Source organism: Thermobia domestica, chromosome 5, assembly GCF_964235325.1.
Source record: "Thermobia domestica chromosome 5, izTheDome1.hap1.1, whole genome shotgun sequence".
Classification (NCBI taxonomy): Eukaryota; Metazoa; Arthropoda; class Insecta; order Zygentoma; family Lepismatidae; genus Thermobia; species Thermobia domestica.
The window spans coordinates 239,395,029-239,422,677 of NC_137458.1; the positions used below are offsets into that span (position 1 = coordinate 239,395,029).

General features: G+C 37.2%; 1 protein-coding gene across 5 annotated transcripts in view; it reads left to right on the forward strand.

The window, feature by feature from the left end:
* Positions 1-14,106: 14,106 nt before the first annotated feature.
* Etl1 (SWI/SNF-related, matrix-associated actin-dependent regulator of chromatin, subfamily a, containing DEAD/H box 1) overlaps positions 14,107-27,649 on the forward strand; it is a 103,544-nt gene continuing 90,001 nt past the window's right edge. For 2 of the 5 annotated variants that reach the window (XM_081759847.1, XM_081759851.1), the window contains exons 1-2: positions 14,155-14,439; positions 24,037-24,165. In XM_081759847.1, the coding sequence (XP_081615973.1) occupies positions 24,063-24,165 (103 nt within the window). In that variant the 5' untranslated portion in view covers positions 14,155-14,439; positions 24,037-24,062. Of the gene's footprint in view, positions 14,440-15,244; positions 15,378-24,036; positions 24,166-27,649 lie in introns of those variants that run through there. The other 3 variants (XM_081759850.1, XM_081759848.1, XM_081759849.1) reach the window with 3 other exon arrangements.

A 27,649-nucleotide genomic window follows, 5' to 3' on the forward strand; every position in this document is an offset into this window, starting at 1 on the left:
CCCTTCAGTGAAACATTTACGTAAGTGAGTGCATATAAAAGATCACCAGTGATACTTCTTTCCACCACCGGTGTAGTTCTGCACAGTTTCCTGAAACTGTAACTTATGTTTACAAGTGGAGCGTTACTAGCATGATACCAGAACAAGTGCGATTCAAACTTGTATCATTGCCAAAACCCACTCGTTTTCACCACATTCGGTGACCTGCCTGCTTCCTTCGGAAGCACACCTCGCTAAAGCTCGGGCCCCTGCTTCTCCCTGCTATGAGAATTAGAATTATTAGAATAATGTTAAGTATGCCTGAACGATCCTCATGTAAAAATATTTTTAAAAAATATAAATTATTGGCATTACCTAGTTTATATATATATCGCACAATTATGTATGTAATCGAGCACAAGGATTTATTTACTTTAGCTAATACGATTCACTCATACAATACTAGGCAGAATTGTAATATGTATATTATCCAACAGAATTATGCAAATTTTAGCAAAACTGTGTATATGAATTGTATAAAATTATATAACAAATTACCAGCAAAGTATAAGAACATTAACGAAAAACGGATATTCAGAAATACTCTGTTAGAATTATTGTTAGAAAAAAGCTATTACTCTGTGAAAACTTATCTTACTGATAATATATAGAGAATGTAAATCATATCTGACAACTGTAATGCTTAATTGAGGATTGTCCTCATTTGTAAGCTATAAACAGGCAAATAAATATGAATATGAATATGAATATGACATAATATACGTGTTTTTCAGTGGCTACCTAGCACATGTTGGTTTGTGTATTCTGCACTATAGTTTTTATACAATATATCCGGATGCCTTATTTATAGGCAAATCATATAAAAAAATAGTTTTCAATAATTGCTTTTGATGGTCCCCTTGAATTTTATATGCCATATGAGGTATTTTCATGTCGCTCAGCGCAAATCATTTAGGAAATAATAAGGAAATGAGTGATTATAATTTTTCAACAATTATTTCGAGTGGTGCACCAAAAGTAAACCTGCGCGCATTTTCGGCGATCCCAAGAGGTTCGTCCAATACAAGGCTGAAGTAGCACTCTTATTGGCCACATACGGATGACGTCATAAACATCATAAAGTTCAACTTGCTACTATGCATGTTGCTTTCGTTTCTCTGTTTTGTGTATGTACGTGTTTAAAAAAAAAAAAAAAAAAAAAAAAAAAAAAAAAAAAAGAGGAGATTATCAATATTATTACTTGTGAAATACATTGCATTATAATTCTTGATTTATGTTCACTTCTTACACGGTACAAATAAATTATCCTTAAATAAGTCTTCGTCCAAATAAAAGTGATATAAAACGTACTTCACATGAATGTTATTATTGACTGCAATTTTAACATTTTTATTAAATCACAGAGACAATATTAGCTGATGGTGCTCGCAATAAATACACTGACTTTTGCAGAAATCGTGCACTTTGTTATGCAACACCTTCTTTTGATTTCAAAGTTACGTACAAAACTTGGGTTCTACTCAATTGATGGTGTAAAATTCAAAACGTCTTGGCCTTGTTACTTTTACCATGTACAAAAATGTTTCTAAGATTAACTTTACATTACACTCTCCAATTCGTCTATATTTGCATCCAAAAATAGGTCTGGTTTAGAAGTATTTTGCGGCAAGTAACGTTGTAGTGTCGTTATTGATAAGCTATGATCGATTCAATTGCGCAAGAAATGCCCACCAACTTGAACTAGATGGCCCTTATTAGCTAGCATTCTTAATGAACCACATAAGGTTACCAACTGGAGTATACAAAATAAATTGCATTATATTTCGTTCGAGTTTTGCATCCCTTTCAACACGAAGGTTATAATGAGACATGGACCTATTGCATTGTGGAATCTGAACCACATGGGATTACGCCGCGAATCGAATTCGGATCTCCTGGGCCAAAGACGCGTACGTTAAAGATATAGTCACGATATAGTTCCAGACAATGTAAAGTTAACCCTGCTTTTCTTTAGAATGAATATACCAGGGTCAACTTTACATCACCTTAGATTTTGAGCAGTGGTTTCCAAGAGCCAGCCTCCTGAAGGGGACTTAAAGAACAAGCAAGGGATTACAAGCTGACTACAGAAATAAACTATAAACTTGTCAAAATGCTTAACAGATGTTACGTGTTTGATATTTTGTCTTTCTTATACTCCCATTCGAGACTTTTAAGTAATTAAACACTTAATAAATAAATATGTCGATGAAAACAAGGCGAGTGGTTTGAGGTTTGGAGCAGGGCCGTGCTGTAGGTGGGGCGAGCGTGGCGACGGCCCCGGGCGCCGAATAAGGGGGCAAAAAAATCTGGTGAAAAGGGGCAAAAGAAAGGAAAAATTACTTGGAATATATGTATGGGGGCGCCGTCGCATACTCTCGCCCCGGGCGCTGATTTTCCACGGCACGGCACTGGTTTGGAGTCCCGTTCAGCGGCAAAGCTATATGAGACGTTAAACTACAGCTTAACGTAAAATTTTTACTACATACGTTCTTGCCGAAAATCAAACTCAGATCTCTCGCGCCGAAGACGTCTATGCTAATCATATAGCTACGAGGAAACTAAAGATGAAAATGTTGTTATGATTGCATTATCGGTGTTATTATTATTATTATTATTATTATTATTATTATTATTATTATTATTATTATTATTATTATTATTATTATTAGAAGATTTGAGATTTCATTGATGAATCTGAAATCAGACAAAAAGCGCATATGGCCAAAGAGTGGGAGGGAGGTTAGCGAGAAGTATACAGGGTTTAAGAAGGAGGCGCCAGGTAAACGGTTGGGAACTACTGCTTTGAACTTTATTACTTACACTTTATAAGCTCGCACTTGTGCTTCCCGCTTTGCCCTCCCCTTGTGCGGATTTGATGCAAAACTAGCTTGTACAGACCAGTCAGCACAGATTGACATGTATTTCACGCACTTGATGATATAATTGCATCAAGAAACCATTATCAATAAAGACACGACAATAACATCTGTTACAAAATATCTCTCCACGTCCAATGCACGTACAAACTACAGGAGTTCATTTTTTAAATTATCTCTATACGAAACTCGTAATGTTTAAATGGGCCAATTCCATCAGCGGATTTTCATTCTGCTACGAACGCTTTCAAAAAGGATTTCCTTCATAATCCACCTGGGAAGTGTAGGGGACCTAAGCAAACAGACACCTGAATAGCATATGGAGTGAGGTTAAGAGCAAGGATAACAGATCTGAAAATATTAGCCTTGACACAAAATAACACTGAAGACAATTGTTTGTTGCATTTTCTGCAGATTATGAAACAGGCTGGTAGCCAGCCCAAAAATGTAGGGAGGGCCCGGCTGAAATTAGGGGGGACCGATCCAACCATATTATAGTTCTCCACCTTATTATAGTTCATTTGCAAGCCTATCGTGAAAATTTTAGGGGGGCGGCGTAGTAATTTAGATTTGATTTTCAAATTGAAATTAGCGTTCCTTTCAGCAGAAGCCTTATGAGCTGCCGGGAGTCGAACACGGGCCTCCTGCGCCAAAGGTGTGTACGCTACCCACCTATCCATTAGGAAGCTATATGTAGTAATTTAGAAACGAAAGAGAATTTTTGAGGAACTAGCTTGTCTATACACTGAACCATGTAAGTATACTGTTATAAACTTATAAACAACACTAGACGTCTTCGGCGCGGGAGACCTGAGTTTATCTTCCGGCGAGAACTTATGTAGTAGTGTTGCCACGAGACGTGCAAAGAATGTCTCGTCTCGAAAAATGTGCTCGTCCCGTCTCGTCTCGAGAGGTTCTGTCTCGTCTCGTCTCGTTTTGTCTCGTCTTGTCTGGTAAAAAATATAGCAGCATACCATGGGAACGAAAGTAAAATGTAGCAGGCTGCACCATGCTAATCAATAAGCAACTAAGTTACAAGTATTACCTAGAACACAGAAGACAAGAAATGTCACGGTAGCTACACCGTGAAGCCTTCACCTCTAGTGTATGTGGTAGTCGGTTCGATCTCGGTTAGTGCCATGTGAGCTTTGTGATGGACAAACATTGAATGTGTGTGGGGACCGCGGTGGCTCAGTGGTAGAGCGTTCACCTCTGGTGCTTGGTGTCTCGGGTTCGATCCCAGCCCCGCCAAGTGAACTTTGTGGTGGACAAACACCGTGTGCGTGGGTTTTCTCGGGGTTCTCCCGTTTCCTCTCATTTTCTTCATTCCACCATTTCATTCATTACTCATCATCACTGTCTCCTTTAGTCTAACCGGCATAATCGTGGGACGTAAAACTCAAAGATTTCATTTCATTTTTCGAATGTGTGTGTTTTCTCGAAGTTGTCTAGTATCCTACCACTTTCTTCATTCCACTAATTTTCCCATCATCATCCATTCGGCCAAAGTTACCTAAAGGTCTTAAAAATAAATTCAAATAAGCTCAAAAGGCAAGGACAAATAGTTTACAAGATAATATATCTCTGCTGTTAGTTGTCTGAGGCTTCTCGACCCTGGCTTCTTCTTCTTTTTTTTTACATTCTGCAACAACACAAATATACAGCAAATTGCTCATAGGTACATCGAAGATGAAGACACTAATGTCAAATAATGTTTACATGATAAGCAAAGTTCGATGTAAAGGTGTCACCCTCCCTGACACTATCGTATACTATCAGCCCACTTGCTTTATAGTGTCTGTATATACATATATATATATATATATATATATATATATATATATATATATATATATATATATATATATATATATATATATATATAGAGAGAGAGAGAGAGAGAGAGAGAGAGAGAGAGAGAGAGAGAGAGAGAGAGAGAGAGAGAGAGAGAGATGTGTACACTTTGATTTCATATTTTCCAGCCTTTAGGTTTCACAGTGTTAACCCATAACAATCCAAAAACTACTTTCCAATTTAGCATGTTTAGATTTGTTGCAATTATTTTTTTTTTAAAAAAAAAGCTCGGAACCAAATAATTTTATTGAGTAATGGAAAGTATTTGATTGAAATTTTATATGTTACTGTACAGTAAGCTCTACTTAAAGTGCCATAGTAATGGGAGCTGAACGACACATCGGACGAAAGAATGCTTGGGGCCAGTCTTCACCTCCATGGTTCAAATCTGTTCCCATAACCGCGGGGTGTGTGCTACTATGTGGTGGTTGCCCCGTGTTGCCCCGTAAAAAACTCATGACAGTACACCCAGATTAGCTAGTGGCTAAAAAAAAGTTGATTTTTGGTTGGCCATTTTGGATTAAAGTTTCTTATATTGTCGTGATTTATTCGCAATCATACAACGTACATCTTCATACCAAGCCCAGCGGTCTGCGGCGATAGACCATGGCTTGAAGGCCCCGGGTTGAGTCCTTTAAGGGTCATGTGTATGGATTTTTAACAGCATTTGTTTTTTTCGTATTGTGTCAGCGGGCGAAATCGTACGGGATAAAATGATTTCAGTCTGAAAAAATGGAGAGAATATCCTCCCCAGGATACTTTCATGGGAGTAAGGAATTAGTAAAAATATAGGATATACATTTTATAGCAGGTTTAAAAATGTGGTTTGGGTATCCTATTTCTTTTCTGTTAATTATTTTCTCCAATGTTCGAATTTTGATCATTCTCATATTTTCTGCTTTCAACGGAGTTCCATGAATAACATTATTATATCAAATGTTCTTTAAACTTATCAAGTTCGAGAGGCTTTATATGCCTGTAAGAAACAATTTCTGAAGATAATTCAGGTCCTAATGAATTATTTACTAGGAAAGGGAAGTATTCCCCTCCTCTCAACATGGAAGCAGAGGGCAATTTCGCACTCTGGTCAGATCAAACATTTCCGCGTAACAAAACGAAGGTCCACCTGTAAAACCTCTTCACCTAAAGTGTTATTGTTAGTATCATAAATTTGCTGAAAGCAAACAATTTGAAGGGTTCGTCGATAATATCTTTGCTTTCTTTGCCCTTCGCCCGCCTTCCAAACGAAGAGGTGAATTTTACAACATGACTGCTGAATAATAAGGAGCGATTGGTAAAATGGTAAAAGTGTGTTTTTATGTGTATGTGTGTGTGTATGTGTGTGTGTGAGAGAGAGAGAAAGAGAGAGAGAGAGGACAAAATTTTAGTTGCAAGTTGACATACTTCAATTGCCGTTTTCGGTTCATATAGCAAAAAGAATGCCGCCACCAGAGAATAAAGACAAGTGTAGTCTGTTCTGTTCTCTTCCGCCATCTCAGCCAGAACTTTCAACTACAGCCTTTAATAAGTGTAGACCTTACCCAGTTTTCAAATTGAATAGATGGTGGTGGTAGTGCGGTTCTTGACCTTGTAAAAATCTTCCCTGTCTTTGAGTTTGTTTGTCATCATTCCAGCCAGAAATAAAAAAAATGAGAATTCCTCAGTTTACAGCAAGGGGAATTGGGGACAAGACATTAAGGATGATATTCCTGGAAGCTCATGTATCACGATTGTTTCATTCAATAGACAGAGAACACTTTTCTATGAAGGCTTTTCAACGTGTTTTCTCACAAAGGGGATTTTTCTTTTGCAATCGATATGACCACTGGCAATTTCAATCTTGGCCTTTCCCGCCAGCGTTTTCATTTTCGAGACACGAGACGAGACGAGACATTTCACGAGACGTCCCGTCTCGTCTCGTCTCGTTTTCGAGACGGGACAAGTAGTCTGTCTCGTCTCGTGTCTCGTCTAAAAGGGTTCTGTCTCGTGGCAACACATCTTATGTAGTTAGGATTTTACGTTAAGCAGTAGCTTCATGTCAAGACGAATTGGAGCGTGTAATGTAAAGTTAATCTTAGAAACATTTTTGTACATGGTAAAAGTAACAAGGCCAAGACGTTTTGAATTTTACACCATCAATTGAGTGGAACCCAAGTTTTGTACGTAACTTTGAAATCAAAAGAAAGTGTTGCATAACAAAGTGCACGATTTCTGCAAAAGTCAGTGTATTTATTGTGAGCACCATCAGCTAATATTGTCTCTGTGATTTAATAAAAATGTTAAAATTGCAGTCAATAATAACATTCATGTGAAGTGTGTTTTATATCACTTTTATTTGGACGAAGACTTATTTAAGGATAATTTATTTGTACCGTGTAAGAAGTGAACATAAATCAAGAATTATAATGCAATGTATTTCACAAGTAATAATATTGATAATCTCCTCTCTCTGTTTTTAAACATTCACACACACAAAACAGAGAAACGAAAGCAACAATGATAGTAGCAGGTTGAGCTTGAATCTTTATGATGTCATCCTTACGTGGCCAATAAGAGTGCTACTTCAGCCATGTATTGGACGAACCTCTTGGGATCGGCGAAAATGCAACCTGCGCGATCAGAAGATAAATTAGCAAAACAAACGGCATCAGTTGTTTGTTTTCACTTCTTTTTTTTCACTTTCTCTCACCTGATGTTGATTAAATCGAGATCTTACGAATTTTCTATTCGAAATAGAGCGTGCTCTAATTAAGAGAAATCTCATAGGATCGTTCAGAACACAGGAAATGACATGCGATCTGATGCCATACACGTTGAGATTTTGACTCTAGGGCAAATCTCAGTAGCTATCCTATATTGTATAGAGGGCCTTATGACTGCGAAATTCATTACGTAACAGACACATGGATTTTTAAATTCTACGAAATTTGTTGGAGGTATTGAGCTCATCTCTGTTAGCCATCGGAGTACGATATATTGTAGGTTTACTGTAGAAAGATTCGAAGAATTGAATGCAGGAAGAAACCCAGTGGCAGAACTTTCTTTGTCTTTTTGTGATGAGTTTTTGTGTTTAAAAAATTTTCTGCAGAAATTCCAAAATAAAAAATCACGATGATACTATATTTTTATTACAGCGTTATATGGCAATTATTTTGCACAGGTGCGGCATATTTTCTGCGATCACATCGCAGATCGCGCGCGGCATGTTCTGCTATGGGGGGAAAAATAATATAAGACCAGGCTTTAAAAAAGTACCGGTAGTTGTCAGGAATCGCCAATAATAATAATAATAATAATAATAATAATAATAATAATAATAATAATAATAATAATAATAATAATAATAACGGAAGACAAAGTGGAAATAATTTTTCTTTATCAGGAATCTGTTCGAAATTGCAGAGCAACCTCTAGAAGGTTCAATGAAATAGGCTATTTCCTGACAGACCAATTGATCACATGTACGTATCTGATTTAGTACAGAAATTTCATGAAACACAAAATGTAAAAAATGGCCACGCTCTGGTCGACCTCAAGTGGATGAGAGCTCAGTGCTGGAAGTCCTTGGGAACGCTATTATAACACCCCAGAAATCTTTGAGTGAAATGAGTGTCTCCTTGGCATTCCCAAACCCACAATCGGCAAAATCTCGAGAAAATATTTGTTTTATCCATATAAAATGCACATTACTCACGAGTTCAGTGAGGATGACTTTGATCGTCGTCTTGAGTTTTGTGAAGTAATGGTTGCACGAATCACTATAATCAGTTTGTACACAACATTTGTTTCAGCGACATTCTTTCTTAACACCCAAAATGTACCTTACTGAAGCGAGTATTACACCATATAATTGTACTCGGAATTTCATCATATTGGGCTAGGGAGATGTGTAGAATGGTCTCTGCATCTATACATGCTCAAACGACACGAACACAGACGAGGATTTTACGTACCTGATTCAGATATTTCGAACGACACACCACTTCAAATACCTCTGTATTTAAAAATGAATTGAGTTGAACACCATTTGGGACTCTAAGGTACGCCCTGGGGAGTTTTTTTTTTTTTTAAACCAATATAAGTATTGTACTTTTAAAACGATGAGAAATGTGTTTGGGTTTCACATATGATTTCCTGTTGTAGATTTCTATGGGTGGCTACAGACATTTCAATGGAAACTGTGTTGACAATTTGACAGACCGCATATTGCACAGGGTTCGTGTAGGGACTTGGGACTGGTACCAACATCCTTTTAACAATATCTTTCCAACGATATACTACTTGACCCCCTTGCCATTTGAAATTTTTGAGTTGGACCCCATCTCGGACTCCCAGGGGACCCTGTAGCATAACTTTTCCCTCGATATATTGTACTTTTGAAATGATGCGAAACCTGTTGTTCACTTTTGACATCTCATTCACTGTTTCAGATTCCTAGGGGTGTCCGCAGAATCTGCAATGCATAGGCTACGTACTGTGTTGACATTTTGACCGACCGCCATTTTGCACAGGGTTCGTGTAGGAAGAGATCCGGGACACCATTTTCTTCCTTATAACAATACCTTTCCAACGATACACTACTTGATCCCCCTTGCCAATTGAAAATTTTGAATTGGACCCCATATGCGACCCCCCAGGGGACCCTGGGACAACTTTTTCACTCAAATATCGTGTACCCCAAAAATAATGGGATACGTGTTCTCTGATTTTTCCATCTACCCAACCGTTTCCAAACAAATGATCCGGGGTCAGACTTTGTAGATGCACTATATATATATATATATATATATATATATATATATATATATATATATATATATATATATATATATATATATATAAGCGATGTTCAAAATATTTATCAAGTTGAAAAACAATGCTGTGAAGGATCAGAGAAGCAGAATTGTCTTCAGTGGCGTATTTAGGGAGCAATCGGACTGGGCTCAAGCTACCCGCGAAATAAATTTGTTAGTTTTTCGCATTCCACGCACAACAATAATCCTTCTTACCATATCATTGACTTTCCATTTTCTTATGCTCTTTGTTCAGAAATAATACTGTATTTGTCAAATTTCATTCCATGTAAGAACTGCGTCCTTTTGTTCTTTCTTTCGTCCTTTCTACTTTTCTCTTTTTTTTCTTGATGTTGCTTTCTTTCATTTCGCTTATCATACTTTATCGACCGTTGTCAGTTGTGATTCAAGTCGGCCGTCATCAGTAACACCAAAACTAAGAGGAGTTGATAAGCGAAACTTGTGTTCCACACCAACTTGCGTGGATATCAACATGACAGGACTTTTTTATTATAACAAAGGAAAAATTATATCGTTTAGTTATTTTTAATAGAAGGAAATATTTGAATTAAAGAAAATCAAAACAGGGGAATAATTAGCCCGGGAAATTAGGAAGGCCAAGAGGATATTTCCTTTTTCTTGTATGAATAGAATAAAGGGTTAGATTCACTCCTAAATTTTTGTATCATATCATATAGGATTTATCGGTCTACAATTCTTGCCATTATAACTTCAATTGATGCATAAATTAAAAAATATTTAATTCTCAAAGTCAGATGGACAATTTCCTACTTCGTTTCCTGTGTTGGGCATACCCCTCAAAACAAAATTCTAAATACGCCATTGGTTGTCTTTGGAGGTGGGCAGATTTGCAGCTTATTCTGGGGAAGGGTGATGAAACTCATATTACGGTAGATGAATCTGATTTCTGAAGTGAACCTGTTGTAGAGTATATTATATATTAGGCGATGTAGATGAAGTAGTAGTACATATCAGTATTACAAATCACTGCCGTGAACACATTCTGAAATCTGAATACATCCATATTTATAATTGGTATGTTTCTAATTAGGCATCCACAAAGATCCAGGTTAAAATTATTTTATAATAATATAATGATATAAATAACGACTTCCCCAAAATCATGAAGAAAGAATATCAATTATGTATTGCGCAACAATACTCTTATTTGAGCAAAATGATGATAGTCTCAATAGCATTACAGGAATCGTTACAGAAATCTGAAGCATGTCATATACTCTTTAGTTTAAGATTATGGAGAAAAATATTCCAGCAATTGAATTATTTCGTTTGCTTACGAAGCATCCTCTCTCAAAAGAAAAATTGGGACACGCGGAAATACGTAGGAACAAACCATGGTTCGACCAGGAATGCATTAAACTAGCAGAGAAGAGAAAACAGGCAAAATTACGTTGGCTACAAACTCCGAATGAAATAACTACACAAAATTTCGTAGACATCAGCGTGAAACCCCCAAAACTTTTAGAACAAAGGAACGCGATTTTTTGAAAGCTAAAACTAAGAATCTTGAAGATAATAGTAAAAATAAAAACATTCCGGACATGTATAAAGGGATCAACGAATTTAAAGAAGGCTATCAACCTCGTGCTTATATTACAGAAAGCTGACGAAACAGTTCTCCCTGATACAGATAGCATTTTAAATAGATGGAAAGACTTCTTAGACGATTTGTTTAGCACGCAGCCAAAATCTAATCTGCATGGAGAAAGGGAGACACACCGCAGAACCGTATATTCCAAAACCCAACGGTCATTGTTCCAATCCACAAGAAAGGCGACAAAACTGATTGTGATAATTATCGAGGCATTTCTCTTCTGTCAACATCCTATAAAATCCTTTCAAATATTCTATTAGCAAGACTGACCCCATACGCAGATGAAATTATTGGAGATTATCAGTGCGGATTTAGACGAAATCGATCAACTATCGACCAAATATTTACCATTCGCCAAATACTCGAAAAAAAGTGGGAATACAATACCCTGGTACATCAACTATTTATTGATTTTAGAAAGGCTTACGACTCGGTTAGAAGAGAAACATTATACAACGTTCTTACAGAACTTGGAATACCGAGAAAGGTAATTAGATTAATTAAGGCATGTTTATATGAATCCCAAAGAAAATTCCGGGCAGGAAAATTTTTGTCCACGAGCTTTCAGGTTGAGAATGGCCTGAAAGAAGGAGATGCGTTGTCACCATTACTATTCAACTTTGTTCTGGAATACGCTATAAGGAAAATCAAAGATAGCAATCAGGATCTAGAGTTGAACGGTGTTCACCAGGTTATGTCGTACGCTGATGATGTAAATTTAATAGGGGATGATAGGAGAACAATAGAAAGAAAAGCAGAGGTCCTATTAATCGCTTGCAGGGACATTGGTTTAGAAGTAAATGCAGAGAAAACTAAATACATGGAAGTGCGTCGGTACCGTAATACGGCAAATTATGAGTTCGTTAAGATATTACATAATACTTTTAATAAAATGGATACTTTCAAATATCTAGTATCAATATTAACAAACGAAAATCATATTCACGAAGAAATTAAATGTCGACTAAAAACAGGAAATTCGTGTTATTATTCAGTTCAAAATCTCTTGTCGTCGCTAATTCTGTCGAGAAATTTGGAGCTTAAAATATATAGAACGATAATCATGCCTGTTGTTCTGTGTGGTTGCGAAACATGGTCGCTTACTCTGAGGGAAGAACATAGACTGAAAGTATCTGAGAACAAGGTTCTGAGACGAATACACGGACCCAAGAGGAACAAGAGTGGGGAATGGCGGAAACTTCATAATGAGGAACTACATAATTTATACGGTTTACCCAACTTTGTTAGGGTCGTCAAGTCTAGGAAGCTTAGGTGGGCAGGTTATGTAGCTAGAATGGAAGAAAGTAGAAACGCTTTCAAAGTTTGACTGGAAGACCAATCGGAGAACGACCATTAGGAAGACGAAGGCACAGATGGGAGGACAATATTAAGATGGATTTCGCAGAAATAGGAATTCAAAGTAGAAGCTGGATCCAGTTGGCTAAGGATATAAGTCAGTGGAGAGCCTTTGTGAACGCAACATTGAACCTCCGCGTTCAATAGGCCATAGAGTTAATTAGCTTACGAAGCATGAGTAGATGTCTAGGCTGATACTAGAAATATATGAAATGCGCTTTTACGGGAAGAATGGATTCTACTGACATTGGGTAGTCAATGTACTCTTCGTATGCTAGAGAATAAGGTAGAGGAGGAAATAACATTTCACATCAGGTTGCGTCACGCACAATCGGACACCTTCATTTTCATTTTCATTAAAAATGGAAAAGCCAAGAGAAACCAATTTTATCTCAATTTCCTTTGTGGTAGTCGGACACAAATCATCACATTTATCTGCACAAAGCACTTTTCAAATCGGATTATTGGGAGAGCCTCCAGTTCCAATGTTGGGGGACATATACCCCCATTTCCCCGGAATTTGTGCCCGTACCTACAGCTGAGACAACTTTCCAGCATGAGTAGAGGGGCATATCCTCCTCTGGCATTTATTGCAATTTGTGACCAAGTAAAGGAAGTGGAATTAATACATATTGATGAGACTACTAAACGCATTACAGCACGAAGTTCAGTTTGAAATACTTCAGAATACGATTCTTTTTAAAAGATGGAAAAGAAAAGAGAAATCAATTTCATCTTACATTCCTTTGTGGCAGTCGGACACAAATCATCACACTTATCCCAAAAAGTACTTTTCATTTCAGATTATTGGGTGGGACAGTCCCCCTCAGGTCCAAAATTGGGGGGACATGTCCCCGTCATCCCCCCGGGATTTGCGCCAGTGGCAGCAGCTGAAATGCGTGGAGCAGGGTCGGGTATGAGTAAATCGACGATCGATCGATCCAGGGTGCAGTAAAACTTGTTACGCCACTGACACATTCACATGAGAGCCAATCACGACACTACTCAGCACACATATATCTGATTCAGCACGGCTCAGCACTGGTGATTTCGAATTGATGATAGCGTGCTGAGGTTACGTTAAGAAAGTTTTAGTTAGGCGAGTGTAGTTTAAGTTGATCCAAGACTTCCTTCTTGTAATGATTTCAAAGAAGGAACACTACACTTGTAAACAAAATAGAGTTTTCTTACAGTGTACAGAAATATTCCACCGACGGATAATAGTAACTAATACAGTGCTCTTTCATATGCACTCCTCTGTTTTAACCATAGTATAGTAATTGTAATGATTTTACACTAGTAACTGCACTTGTAATCATAAAATACAACTTCTATACATCAGTATTTAATTCTACCGCCTAAACAAATTTCTTCCTTATAAACACATTTTTCCATGCAGAGTATTGAATTATACCTATTAATTTTGCAAAATGTAATGTGCCTAAGCTCGTCAGCACCAATATCAAAAATAAGTGCTATGTATATTATTGCAAACCAAAACTCAAATTTTGCATTGCATTCACTGATTCCGTTTCAGGATGGGGACTCCTTTACGGCTTGCGCAAAAAAAAAAAAAAAAAAAAAAAATCCTATCCTGGGGTTATTATAAATTAGTTGGCAGCATTGCTTGTCGCCGCGTGCAGTACTTCATGCTGTTAAGTGAAATATTTTCTAAATTTTGACATGCTTTTATTATTTTATTGAATTGATTTCTTAGACTTACTAACGCGTGTATCACTACTCTTGTTATAAAAACTGCAACTACGGTAGTGCCAGGTGAACATTACGTATATTACGGTTGGTTATAGTTGTGGATGTAGATGGTTTCCTTGTCATAATTGCAGAAAATTTTGTGTTAATACCTTATGGATGCGCTGAGGAGGTATTTCAATAACAATTTTTGAATAATTTATATTTAAAAAATTATAGTATAACATTTTAAGTCGTTTCCACTATATTGTGAATGTGGTGCAACAAGCTTGTGGCATTAGAGGGAATGGAGTTCTTTTTATTTTAATGGGAATATTCACTATGAAGAAAACTCAATTTGTAGCGAGAAATGTGTAGGCGAATTTTGTTCTTAGTATAAGATTTCTTAAAATATTAAGTCGGCCTGTTGCATGTTGGTGTCCAATATTCCCACTGGATTCTTATCACAAAATTGATAATTCCATAGTTACTAGCCAACTACATTTACTTGTAATGGAAAGGAAAACGAAAGAGTAAATACGTAACTCGCTATATCAGATCTTATTGAATCGGTTTATGAACGCTGGAACGAGTTATATATTTATCTAGTATTTATAGGCCTATAGCAAAATTTCAAAGTCACGTCAATTTGTATCCAGCAATGTGGCAAAAGTATTTTAGCCAAATCATTTTCCAAAATTATTATTATTATTTTGGAACGTTTTAAGTAAAGAATATTTTTAAACTCTTTTCTACTCTACAGGTACAAAACAACCTAACCTTACTAGGCCTCCTCTAATTACATCCTCTAATAGCTAGGTTTCTGATGTATTATTTCGGGTGAATTGTCTACATTATGCTCTTGGTTCGAAATACGTACAAAGATTTAAATTTTAAACACAGAATGACAACCGTAAATGAAAGCAAAATAATACCATAAATTATTTTTGATAGTAAGCCCTACTACCGATTTTATTTCTCGACCAGGGTTACCAACTCCCATAACGATTAAAATCATTGAAATATGGACTGCCCTGACAGACCTGGATGTTACAATTTGTTTGAACACCGCCTAGAGAAATAAGTGATGCGTTTGTGCAGATTGAGAATATACTCGGACAACTTTTAGAAGCAAGTACATTTGTTTTTTCTTCGAACTCAAAGTGCTCTTAATTCTATACATTGTTTATGTATAACTCTATACATTTTTTAGTAACATTCTTGTTTACACATATACTCGGCGTCGCTGACACACCTGCGTTCTGACTTTGTTAGTTAGCATTCATGCAGTTTAGTTACTTTTAGTGCACCATGTGGGGAAGGTTCTAAATTACTGGTCCCCCATGTAGATTAGTAGCTGGGTAGGTTTCTGTACTAAAGTTTATACATTTAACTCATATAGTATTGCCGAGCGAGCGTTAGCGAGTGAAGGCGGGTTAAAGCCCCGCAGGGCACGTTGTTTTCTGTCTTTATTACTGCTCAATGGGAAGGGGGACCAGTAATCTAGAACCTTGCCCACCATATGCTGTGCTTTTTTGCACTGGTTTTTATAACATGAATGGATGCTGTATTTATACACAAAACGGTAAAGAATTGGTAAAGTAAATCTTGAGTGAGGACTGGGGTTCTTCCCTTCAGAAGCATTTCTTAAAAAAATCACGAAATTTTACCGTCTTTAACCCTTAACATTTTGCACCGTACCTTCTCTGCTGTACAAAGGTAAAATTATAAATCTTCCACTAATTTTCCCCTTATTGTCCTCCAAAATACTTTCACACGATATGAATACCTCATTTAGCACAACTGAAGTTCAAGGCGATGACGGAAGTATTTGTTGAGAAATTAAAGGCGAAACTTTACAATACACGCTCTAGCTCTACAAACTCAACAATCAGTAAGGACGACCGCTGTGAAAAGGTATAGGCAAGTAGAGTTGAGTTGGTTTATCTTAGAGTTAGAAAAGTTTGGACCTACATTTTTACATTTTTCTTGTGTCGGCATAAGGATACCAATTAGAGCGGGCATTGTAAAGATCATTCAAATTAACATTCTTCCACACGAATTATCTTCGTAAGCATTTTCAAAATATTTCCAGTGAGCGAAAACAAGTTCAAAACACACCTACTTGTGCTAGGTGGAATTAAAGAAGTGTATCTGAGTCATAGTAGGACGAAGCAGTAGCGCGGGGTGTGTCCGAAGGGAAGAGAAGGGTATGCGCGTAAACAAACATGTAAGGTTTTGAAGAATAAGTCTTAATATTTATTCTGTAGGCTACATTTCAGTATGGTTATCCCATATGTATAAAATTAAGAACTTAACTTGCACTAGAGCACAGTGTTCACATAGCATGTAACTTAACCGGGACTTCCTTGTGAAAAAATGTATAGTTAAAAGGGTACATCTTAGGCATATCAGAGATAAGATTTTCACGTAATTTGATTACTTAACATTAGATATTTCTCCTGTAAATTTTACAAATCTATAAACGGCGTCCCTTTTTCTTATTAGAGTACAATAGGTTAGATTAATAGTTGTATGTTGAACTTAAAACTGTTCCAAAGGTGAAGCTATTGCTTAGATTTCTTTTCGTGTCTATTTTCTGGATGATGTGTTCTGCTTTCCCACGTTTTCTGAAGAAAAGAAAAAAAAAGATTCATTAAAAACTCGTATTCGCTTAGCATCTTCCTATTTTTACTACATACATCTAGACGAGTTAATACTTTTGTGACCCAGGTTTATCCGAGGTGAGTGAAGTCAGGCGGATAGTATAAGGAGCAGAGTAGTAAAGATGATAAGTTTGGTATATTTTGTCTGTAAACTTTTCCTTTATGCAGTTTCGCGTCTGATACTGGAATATATTGTAATAATTTTACATATTACGATTACGTATACGTGGCTGATTATTTTCGAATTCTGCGCTTCAAACATTTGACAGTTTTTGAATCAATAGCAGAAAGATAGAAATGAAAGTAGAAATAAACATCAGTAACGAAAAAGAGTTACTTAAACGATTAAATGAGTTCAGAGAGGGTATCAGATAAGACCGAATAGTGCAGAATCTGTGTGAAAACAACTCAGCAGAGCACAGCAACGTTATGTAGAGATGAAAATGAAATTTGAATGCATTCGTAAGGTGAAGGAACAAAAGACCATGGTATATTAACTGCAGACTTTAGTTGAAGAACTTCTTTCTATAATGAGATATTGAGAAACTCAACAGCAACTGTCCTTACTGACGGATACTATAGGGTACATATTTCTGACTTTAAAACCTCACCTTGTAACGTTGCCCTGTCCTCTATTTACATAGTTCAATTTTTAGTGATAGTTAGGCTATTTCATTAGCCATTAGCAAGAGCTGTTTTGAATTCAAGCTGGATATTCCTATAGTTTCATTCCATTAAAATTTCATTCTCTTGTAGAAGAAATGTCGTCCTGAAGTAAGCATTTCTATAGGATGAAACTATAGAAATACGCAGTTTGCAATCGAAACTGTTTTTGTTAATGGCTACAGTGACTACCGAAATATCGAGAAAAATAAGCTCTGAGAACAAGAGGACATGACAGTAGGAGAAGGTTAGTTAATACTCCTACCTGACCCATCTATATAAGGTAGGAGAGGAACCCTTGTAATCAGACAGGTACACAAAGTAATTGCGTAATACTTGCTAATGGACACTATAAAATACAGTATATGTAGAATGCGTCGTTCGGGAGCTATAAACTACTGAAAATTTTGAGAGACGAAGAAATAAAGTTCCGTAACTTGAGAACGATATACCAGATCAAGATCGGATAAAGGAACATAGTTATTATTTTGAGTAAATCTCATTAGCGTAGCCAATAGATGTATATTCTCTATCAATTGTCATGTCCTGATTTATCATTTTTTCCGTTGTAGGAGACAACATCGATTTTCTATTATGATTCGTGGCTACCCTTGTTGCTGCACCTGTTCAACAACAATTGGTATAATAATGAACGATAAAGACATGGGACTTGAAACAAATGTAAGCGTGTTCCGCGTAGATATTTTCAAGATCATAACCCATGTTGGAATTTGTAACATTTTTATGTACTGACGAAAGAAAGTATCGAAAGTGTAAAATAAAAAATGTATATGTAAATGAAGAAAATCAATATTGAGTTGCACAAAACGGATTTCCTACGGGTGAATCCTATGCATTTGTGCAGTATGCATCAACGTTTATCCATTGGTTCGATAATGTGACAAAGTTGATGCAGTGTTTCCATGCAAAAAGACTATTTAATGCAAGTCCGTAAAATGGGTGTTTTTTTTTTTTTCGCAGAAACGCGGCCCCAGGTAACACTGTTGTAAATTTATTGCAACAGATGTGTTTTAGGTTAATTAATGATAAGCAGTGAGAATTTGCACATAATTGAGAATGTGAGTTTTTAGGCCAGCTGCCAGGTGGGGATTTTTTTATCGCAAATTTTTGAATAAAAACTCATGTTTTGAAAGCAACACTGCACCAACTTTGTCACATTTTCGCACCAATGGATAAATGTTTATACATATTGCACAAATATACATTGACTTACCCGCAGGAAATCCTTTTTCTGCAATTCAATATTGATTTTCTTCATTTTGTACATTTATTTATTTATTTTTATTTTACACTTTCAATACTTTCTTTCGTCAGTACATAAAAACGTTACAAATTTCAACACTGGTCATGATCTCGGAAATATCTATATGGAACATGCTTACATTTGTTTCAAGTCTCATGTCTTTATCGTTCTTGGTTCAAAAGATATTCGCAATCAAACTTTGGGTTGCGCAACTTTACGGACACACTATATATATATATATATATATATATATATATATATATATATATATATATATATAAATTCATATCTGCAATATATAATTTCATGTTTTCGTTTGAGGAGTTATTTTTCAAAGATTTTTTTGTGTTATTTTCGAACTCCCTGTATATATACAATATGCACAAACGAGTGTATGTTCCAGCATAACTGGAATGTATGGAGGAATTTAAATCAGACTTCGTGCTCTGACTTACAATATGAAAATGAGAGAGAGAATACTGTACGTGTAAGACATTCCAATGGGTGCGTAGCGGGAGAGGGGGGTGAAAATACACGGTTTGTCCGGAAAATACATATAAAAGTTGAATAAGAACTTTATTTTACAATTATTCAGGTATTATAATATGGTCTCCTTCAACGTACTCTCCCTTAGACAAGATACACTTTTGCCAACTCCGTTTCCACTGTTGATAACATTGCTGAAGGTCTTCAGTTGGGATGCTGTTCAGTTGCCGTGTCGTTTCTGCCTTGATGGCTTCCACATCTCCCAAGTGCCGCCCCCGAAGCGCCATTTTGTTGAATAAGAACTTTATTTTACAATTATTCAGGTATTATAATATGGTCTCCTTCAACGTACTCTCCCTTAGACAAGATACACTTTTGCCAACTCCGTTTCCACTGTTGATAACATTGCTGAAGGTCTTCAGTTGGGATGCTGTTCAGTTGCCGTGTCGTTTCTGCCTTGATGGCTTCCACATCTCCCAAGTGCCGCCCCCGAATCGCCATTTTGTTGAATAAGAACTTTATTTTACAATTATTCAGGTATTATAATATGGTCTCCTTCAACGTACTCTCCCTTAGACAAGATACACTTTTGCCAACTCCGTTTCCACTGTTGATAACATTGCTGAAGGTCTTCAGTTGGGATGCTGTTCAGTTGCCGTGTCGTTTCTGCCTTGATGGCTTCCACATCTCCCAAGTGCCGCCCCCGAAGCGCCATTTTGTATTTTGGGAACAGGAAGAAGTCATAAGGGGCTAAATCGGGTGAATAAGGCGGGTGGTCTGTCACGGTGATTGGGCTTCGGGCCAAAACTCACGCACAACGAGCGACGTGTGAGCGGGGCCCATTGTCGTGATGAAGGATCCACCTGCCCCCTTGTGCCAAATCCGGTCGAACTCGGGCCACACGAGCTCTGAGACGTCTCAAAACTTCCACGTAAAACTGTCCGTTCACACTCTCGCCGGGAGGGACAAATTCCTTGTGAACAATGCCCCTAGAATCAAAGAAAACAATCAACATTGTCCTCACATTGGATCTTACTTTTCGCGACTTTTTTGTTCTCGGTTCTCCTGGTAGCTTCCATTCCTTGCTTTGAGATTTGAATTCGTAAAACCAGGACTCGTCTCCAGTGATGACTCGGTTGAGAAAGTCCCCTCTTTCCTCTGCTTCCAACCAATTCTCACAGCACTCAACCCTCTTTGCTTTCTGTTCTGGAGTCAAGAGCTTCGGTACGATTTTCGCACGCGATTTCTTCATTTCAAGTTTTTGTGTCAGAATTTCGTGAACGATTGTTTTGGGAATTGACAACTCGTCAGCAATCATTCTGACTGTCAATCTACGGTCTTTAAGAACACAAGTCCGAAATCGTACAACATTTTCATCAGAACTTGATGTCAACGGGCGTCCTGGGCGAGGGTCTCCTTTCACGTCTTCTCGGTCTTCCCGAAACCTTTTTAACCACTTGTTCACGGTTGGTTCCTTCAGAGAATTGTCTCCGTACGCTTATTTCAAACACTCAAAAATCTCACGGTCATTCTTACCTAGCTTTGCAAGAAACTTGATGTTGATGCGCTGTTCCTCAATCAGAGAGAGCTCCATGCCGACGGCAGGTGAAACAGGGTAACTTTCAACAAGCAGCCACACACTCCTACTGACACGCAGAGCGCTCTAACTCGAACTGAGCGTTGATGGGATTGGCTACAGCAGTAGTGCCACCTAGCGGTGACTGCAGCTTGTAAAATTAAGTTATTATTGAACATTTATACGTATTTTCCGGACAAACCTCGTAATCGAAAACTACCAGTATTAGTGCCGCATCTATAATTTTTGGGTTCGTTGAGATGGATAATGACACTTCTGATGCTGCCTCAGTTCGGTCCCCTTCGGCATGGAGTATCAGAATAAGTAAGGAATAAATTATCCAAAATGACCGAGACTTGTGTCCAGTCCATAATTTTCGGGGTAATTAAGTTGATACATGATAGTCACGATGATATTTAAGCTCAACTCTAGTCGAGTAGAGCGAATAAAACTCTGTAGAACCTCCTGGAAAATTACTTCAATTTTACACTCTACCTAGTTATTTCATAAATGCTGTCAGAGATTTGGAATGGAACGAACACTATGTTGAGAATATCTTGAAATTCTTTTGCAAGATGGAACAGTACGCAACAAAAAACCTGCAACATGAGCATGTAATTTTTATTTGTGAAACTACGCCTAACAACCATGGGAATCAACATAACGTCTAAGTGGCACGAATCACGCAGGAGAAACCTCGGTGTTCTCCCCTGCACACTTATTTTGGAGCTAAAGACTTCGTCGTTTCACAATAAACTTACATGCTTATGTTGCAGGTTTTTTGCTGCGGACTGTACATGGAAGTGTAGAGCATGAAGAGCATCAATCAATTTTCACAGTGTCCACCTTGACGTGGATGCAAGCCCAGAGTCTGGCAGTCCATTTGCCAATGGAATTACGAACTGTGTTGATGAAGTGGCGAGCTCCCTTGACCAGGGCAGCTTCAAGAAGTCTACATTGAGTGTCTCTTCTTGCAGGCCATTGATTGAAATACTGACCACTCTTTGGTCAGATCTGGGCTGCTAGGGGATCAGTCTGATGGGGAGATGAAGTCTGGGACGTTAGTTCATAGTCGCTCCTGTTGACCATGCCTTGTGCGCGGAAGCAGAATCTTGTTGGAAGGACACTGTGGTTTGGTACACGGTAGGTGATGTCGTGAACAAATGGAGCCATGTTGTGCCGTTGAAGCTCACACTCCACCACACCATGACTGCTGGGTGATGGAAATTTTGCACCCTGGAAACAGTTCAACAGCTTGTGCTGATGATGAGTACACATGGTCGTTTAGAGCATTAAAGAACTGCTTAACTGTAAACAGGTTCCCATCAGAAAAGAAAATTGTTCTGTGACCATTTCCTGCGTAACGCGTGAGGAGACTTTTGGCTTTCACCACTACTGGCGTAACATATTAGTCAGGAAATAACCTGTAAATTGTTTGTAGGCTCTGAGAAGCAGGTCCTAAGTGAGCACCCGTGACATGGTTGATCTGGAAATGGACATCTCATGAGACATCACTGAGTCAGTCCTGATGGGATTTCACCAAATCCTTGCAGCTATGGCTTTAACTGTCTGTGGTGTTCTCACTGTGCGCGGTCTACTACTACGCTGATAGTAATTGGCACTTCCCGTTTCATTACAGCGCTGGATGGTGCGGTAGAAAAATCGGTCGTTTATTTGCTGGGGTTTCAGGGTGACAAAGATCGTGGTGGTGACTGCAACACGATTCTCGTAGTCGCCTCACTCCATCGTTGCACATTCTCACTGCGAAGCGTCTCGCCGTGAAATGAAGAGCTCAGGAACCCACTTCGCCCATGTTACTCAGATGGCAGCACTCATTCATACACATGTGCAGTCAGAACATCAGCAGTCAATGGCGGTCAGGATCTCTAACAGTATTTATGAAATATCTATTTAGGTAGAATTCATTCCTTTTCCTGCCTATAGAAAATTAGGCTCAGTAAATGCCCGGACAATGGCGGAAAGAGGTTCAAGTTTTTCCCAAACAGTAATTCCTTAAACATATTTTTTCCATGCGAAGAATGGGCATCTCAGCAAGTAGAATGTGTGTGTCTGAAGATGATTATTTCTACTCATATCATTTGATCTTCTCTGGGGACTTCCTAAGTAACTTTCCTCCTACTACTGCTTTTCTTCCCTTATTTAATCATGCTTGAAGGACTGTCTTCAAACATTAGAACTCGAAATCATCCAAAAACTCTTTGAATTTTGAACTATCACTTGTAGGTCCTCACGCAGTTTCACTTATAGGCTCCTGTCTTTGAAACTTGGATTTTTAATACCGCTGATAGAGATTAGATAGCTGTTTACAAATTTTGATCAAAATGTTCTTCCATTACAACCGTGAATAGTGAGTTATGTTTACAAAATAAAAACACTTTTACGTATTTCCACACTCAGTTTGTCGAACAGAACATTATATAATTTAACAAAAGAGAATTTTTGAAACTTGGAGTTAAGAATATTAATTTTCAGAATTAACAGCGTATACTTTACAAACAGCAATTACAGTTACACAGGAAAGAAGTTCGTTTAGTCTTCTGTTCGACAAGCTGAGTGTGGAAAAACTGGAAAAGTCAGTTCAAATTTCAAAGCTCTCTGAGCGGGAATCGAATTCGAGCCCTCACATAGGCGTGCACTCTCCCAGTAAACCAGCAGAGAGAACAGTGAACCTGCGGTGTCCGACACATAAACACACACTGTAGTAGGTGCTTATATTAAGATAGTTAATCATGTTCATCCTTATAAGAGATCAGTGAAATAATGTTTTTGGTTGGGTAATAGGGGCTGCTTTTTTTATTAATTCCAAATCAACATGTTGCATGCCAAATACTGTAATTTCTTATGCTGAACTGAGGTTAAACTTTTTGTTATAATTATTACTTTTAGGTCCAACAGCTCATTCATTTAATACGTTTATATACTAATGCAGACTAAGAAAAAAGATTGTTTTGAATACAGCTAATCTCTCTGTCGCTTACTTATAATTTATTTCAAACAAAGAAATTTATTATGTATTGTAAGTAATCCCAGGGTCCATAATAATGAAAAAAATATATATATATTGAAAAAAATTCTTGTTGAGATGTAACTTACATATTAATTTCTCTTTTACAGTGTTGGGCTTGTGAGAAGTCCTTAATATGGCTAGTAGTTCACCTGCCTCATCCCAACATGAGAGTCCTAGCCTTCTTAACACGCTTCATAAATTTCAGTTCCAAAAGTCAGTAGCTAAGATAAAACCAGGTATGTCCTTTTCTACTCAAGATAGTACTTTCTTTTAATTTTATAGGAGAAATGGTAATATTTGAGGTTATTTAATAGAAGTTGACATGCACACGCTCTCTCATGTGCCAGGTGTTTCCTTTGATGGTCGCGAGCTGTCGTACGCCTTCGCTACGGTTGCATGTAGTGTTAAGCACTAGTGTTATGATATTGTTATGAAGACGTTGATCAGATATATGTTCAGTATTCGTAGATAAATAAATAAAGTATAATTGCATGAACAAGTCAATGGGAGTAGACCCCGAAGAAGGAAGGAATACTTTTAGTGATCAGGGAGCTATAAATAGGTATGCATTACTAGATAATAATCATAGAATGGGCTCCTCTATTATCTTTATTGTAATCTCCGTACCTCTAAAATTATGTACGTTCCTTCAGCGGACATAGCGTCAGCAAATAACAGTGACTTCAGACATGACAATAGCAAGGCTGATATGCATGTACAGTACATATTCTGATTCGACGTATTATAATCGTAAAATTCTTTAAACATTTAATCTTTCATCTGTATTTTTTATCATTTATCCGTAATCATCATCTTTCACCGGTGCTACTTGCAGTTTACAAAACGCTATCAGTAGAAGTTAATACAAATGTTATATTTATGACTAACATGTAGACGCTAATGAACCTTCTTAGGCGATACTATTACGAATAACACGTTCAGCTTCCTATTACGCTAAACAAGATGTTTTGTATATGAAAGATTCATAACGATATTCTCCTGGAGATCGAGTGCAATATATCTAGAATAAGTATCAATGTTTAGAACACTTACTTTCAAGATTCAATAAAATTTTTGTAATAATCTAATTGTTTATGCAGTACAAAGACAAAAAACAAAATGGTATTGTTGTTACTGCCTTTCGTGCCAACGCACTATTCACATCAAAGACGCCGACAAATTAAATCTAGTTAGCTAAGCCTAATATAACAAACATTTGAACAGCTAATATAGAACACAATAACTGTAACAACTGTAAGAGATTTATATGATCCATTACAAAGCAGACTGCTATAAACAATATATGTCATTAAACAATTCGTTTCGGAGTTTTTTTCTAAGTACTAAGCCTCTACAAACTGTAAATATTAATACATTCCTTTATTTTTCATTTATTTTGACAAATAATAGAGAAATGAGGAATCTAATGACTAACAGAATCAAAAAAATTAGGGCAGTAAATGCGATGTTTATTTTCTGTTTGTTGATCATACTATATCGAGAAAACTCAGCAGATAGAATGAGTCTTCTTCTCTGTAATAGTGTTGAGATATTCTTGTTTAGAAAAAAAATTTCGTTCATTCTGTTCATTTTACCTTACGTGAGCCCTTTCTCAGATTCTTTCTTAAGTATAGAGTAAATGAAGGGTAAGGGAAAAAAAACAAGGAATGTCCATGTGTGTGGTTTAACGAGTGCTTTGTCCTATCTGTTGGTGACTTTTAGTACTATTTGACTATATATGCCATGCATGAGCAGACGTAGAAATGTCCATGTAAAAGGGGCAAAATATTTGGCTAACCATATTCATTTTGTACGTGGTTTCAATATAAAAACGCCGTTTTCTCGAAAATCCAGTTTAGTGACATTCCTTCTTTTTTCCCCTTACCCTTCAAATGTAGAATTCTGTGTTTATTTTTAATAGTAAGTTCGTTACGTTTAGTAATATACGAGGCATTACAAGGTCTGTCCAGAAGGTAATGTCACGAAATCTACAAATATGAAAAAAATAAAATAAATAAATAATAATATTTTAAATTCTTCAAAATATTGTTCTCTTGCGTTGATACACATTTGCCAGCGAGATTTACAATCTGCGAAGGTATACGGGATGGTCTGTTCAGGAAGTGTATTTAAAGCTATTTCACAACCTGTTTTCATGTTGTCAAATTGTTCTATAACAATGTCCTTTCAGAAAGAATTTGAAACGAAAAAGAGAAAGAAGTCTGCGGGAGCCAAATTGGGACTGTAGGGTGGCTAGGTAGCGTTCTACGTTAAATTTGTCGAAAAAATTAGTTTCATTTTCATACATTTCCAAAACGTCTTGACAAATTTCCACTAGACAAGATTTTTGGTCGTCGGTCAAAATTCTTGGGACTAGCTTCGCGCACACTTTTCTCATGTACAAATCCTTGATCACAGTATGCGGACGATAGTTTTTGGAATATTTAACATGTTAGCCATTTAACGAACAATCATTTAATGGTCTGTTTGCAAAGATTCTTTCACACGGGTCACATTTTCGTCGCTTGAAGAGCTTGACGGGCGTCCTTATCCTTCCAAAAACGCTCTGTGCCGTCTGTAGACTTGCCTTTTTGATAAAAACCTTATCTCCGAAAGGCTGTTGAACCACTGGAAAAGTTTCCGCTGTAGACTTGACGAGTTACACACAAGACTTGACTCCGTATTTTTCTTCCAGTGAGCGCTGCATTGCGACTTGTACAAGAGACGAAATAGAGATTTACGAAATTACCCGTCTTCACCTGCAAGAGCTCGGAGACAACTGAGCAAGCGTTCACTCGGTGGTTGACTTACACTACCATCTATCCCGCCGAATAGAGCGCGCTGCAACATATAGTCGTTTTCGGACAGACCTTGTATTTCATGCAGGAAAAAATATACTTGTAAGACTAGCACGTTTTCACCCAAACAAAAAAACAGGAATAATATTTATTCGGAAGGATCAAACACATATGTTTTGTTAAAAAGTGAACCAAGCTCCTAGCTTACTTCAACAGAACAAACGAATGCATTTCTTGTAGTGTCTTTTTTTTTTTTTTTTTTTTTGCCTTATATTCAAGGTGTCTGGAAGATTTGGCACCATAGGCAAAATCACAGTATTTGTTCATTGTGCTTCTGTTGAGTTCCTCACACGTATGTAGGCTGAACCCCGAGTTGTTGAACACACGCGAAGCATAATCTAAACGAATTACTTTACAACAAAACACATACTCTTGAATTTCTGCAGGAATCGTCCCACACTATCATGTGAAATATTGGTTGTCATTCGGGATGGCGTCGATTGAACTCAGTGGGAATATCTCGATGAAATTAACCTTTATGGCCATACAGCACTATTATTTTCACACATTCGTCATACAACAACATAATTCAGTACAACAAAAGAACGAAAATAGTTAATTTCGACCATTTTTTTCTATGGTGCGGGACTTTTTGGAGATCCTGTAATTTATTTGAATTAGAACGATCGATAAGTAAAAATGGTGAGGCCTCTTATTTTCTTCGTTAAATTTAGTACAATGTAACAGGACAAATGAATACAGGAGATATTACATACTAAGTGGAGTCTGTAGACTATTCTGTGTTGTTACGATTGATACAGTCAAAATACTATTGGATAATTTTTGTCACTTCGTTTAGTTTTCATATTACGATGCTTTTGTTATTGATATTATAAGTCAGATATTTTGTTTGAATTCTATA